General features: G+C 26.2%; 1 protein-coding gene across 1 annotated transcript in view; it reads right to left on the bottom strand.

Moving 5' to 3' along the window:
* LOC124418459 (lysophosphatidylserine lipase ABHD12) overlaps window positions 1-635 on the bottom strand; it is a 2,369-nt gene extending 1,734 nt beyond the window's left edge. The window contains exon 1 of the mRNA XM_046953432.1: window positions 624-635. Coding sequence (XP_046809388.1) covers window positions 624-635 — 12 coding nt within the window. The remainder of the gene's footprint in view (window positions 1-623) is intronic.
* Between the last annotated feature and the right edge of the window lie 221 nt (window positions 636-856).

Here is an 856-nt window from a genome sequence, read left to right as displayed (position 1 = left end):
AGTTCTGTTCTAGTTCTGTTCTAGTTCTGTTCTAGTTCTGTTCTAGTTCTGTTCTAGTTCTGTTCTAGTTCTGTTTTAGTTTTGTTTTAGTTCTGTTCTAGTTCTGTTTTAGTTCTGTTCTAGTTCTGTTCTAGTTCTGTGCTAGTTCAGTTCAAGTTATGTTCTATTTTAGTACAGTTCTAGTTTAATTCTTGTTCAGCTCTTGCCACTTGTCAAATTTTAAAAATATTCCAGTCTTTATAAACAGTTGAAATCTTCTAAACATAATAAGATAATTTATCAACTATATAAGATCTCTTTGACTCAGTTTTTGTATATGCAAGGACATTTTCCCTATAGCAATAAATAAATAAGCATTTAAGAAACTGACAATTATTTTAAAGTTAAAAGACAAATCCTATGATAACAATATTAAGACTTCCCATAATCCCTATGAATCCTGATATAATAATTAATTTTCAATAAATTTTTACATTATCATTTATTTTATTTTCTTTTAATGGTGAGTTTTTTATTTATTTAAAATTTCAATTTATTTCTTATGTAGATAATTACTAATACGACTAGCGAATGACTAGTAAATACAGACATATATATGTTTTTTAGTTAAAGCCTTTAATTACCTGTTTTAACATCTGTCATTTTTTGTGCAGTTTTTTTTTGTTTGCCTTTTACTCTCTGTGAAAATATTGTCAATTGCATGAAAAAGAAACAGACAAACACCAAAGAAAAAAACATACTTGTGGTAGCAACAACTACTCTCTATATAGAGTATCTCTTTACAATAAACATTTTTCTTACAGATGACTTCTTTTATGAAATTTATTTGTTCATGTTCAAAATATTCATGAACTTA

Source organism: Lucilia cuprina, chromosome 6 (assembly GCF_022045245.1).
Source record: "Lucilia cuprina isolate Lc7/37 chromosome 6, ASM2204524v1, whole genome shotgun sequence".
NCBI lineage: Eukaryota > Metazoa > Arthropoda > Insecta > Diptera > Calliphoridae > Lucilia > Lucilia cuprina.
The sequence above is the reverse complement of the archived record's forward strand: the minus strand, read 5'-3'. Positions and strand labels throughout refer to the sequence as shown.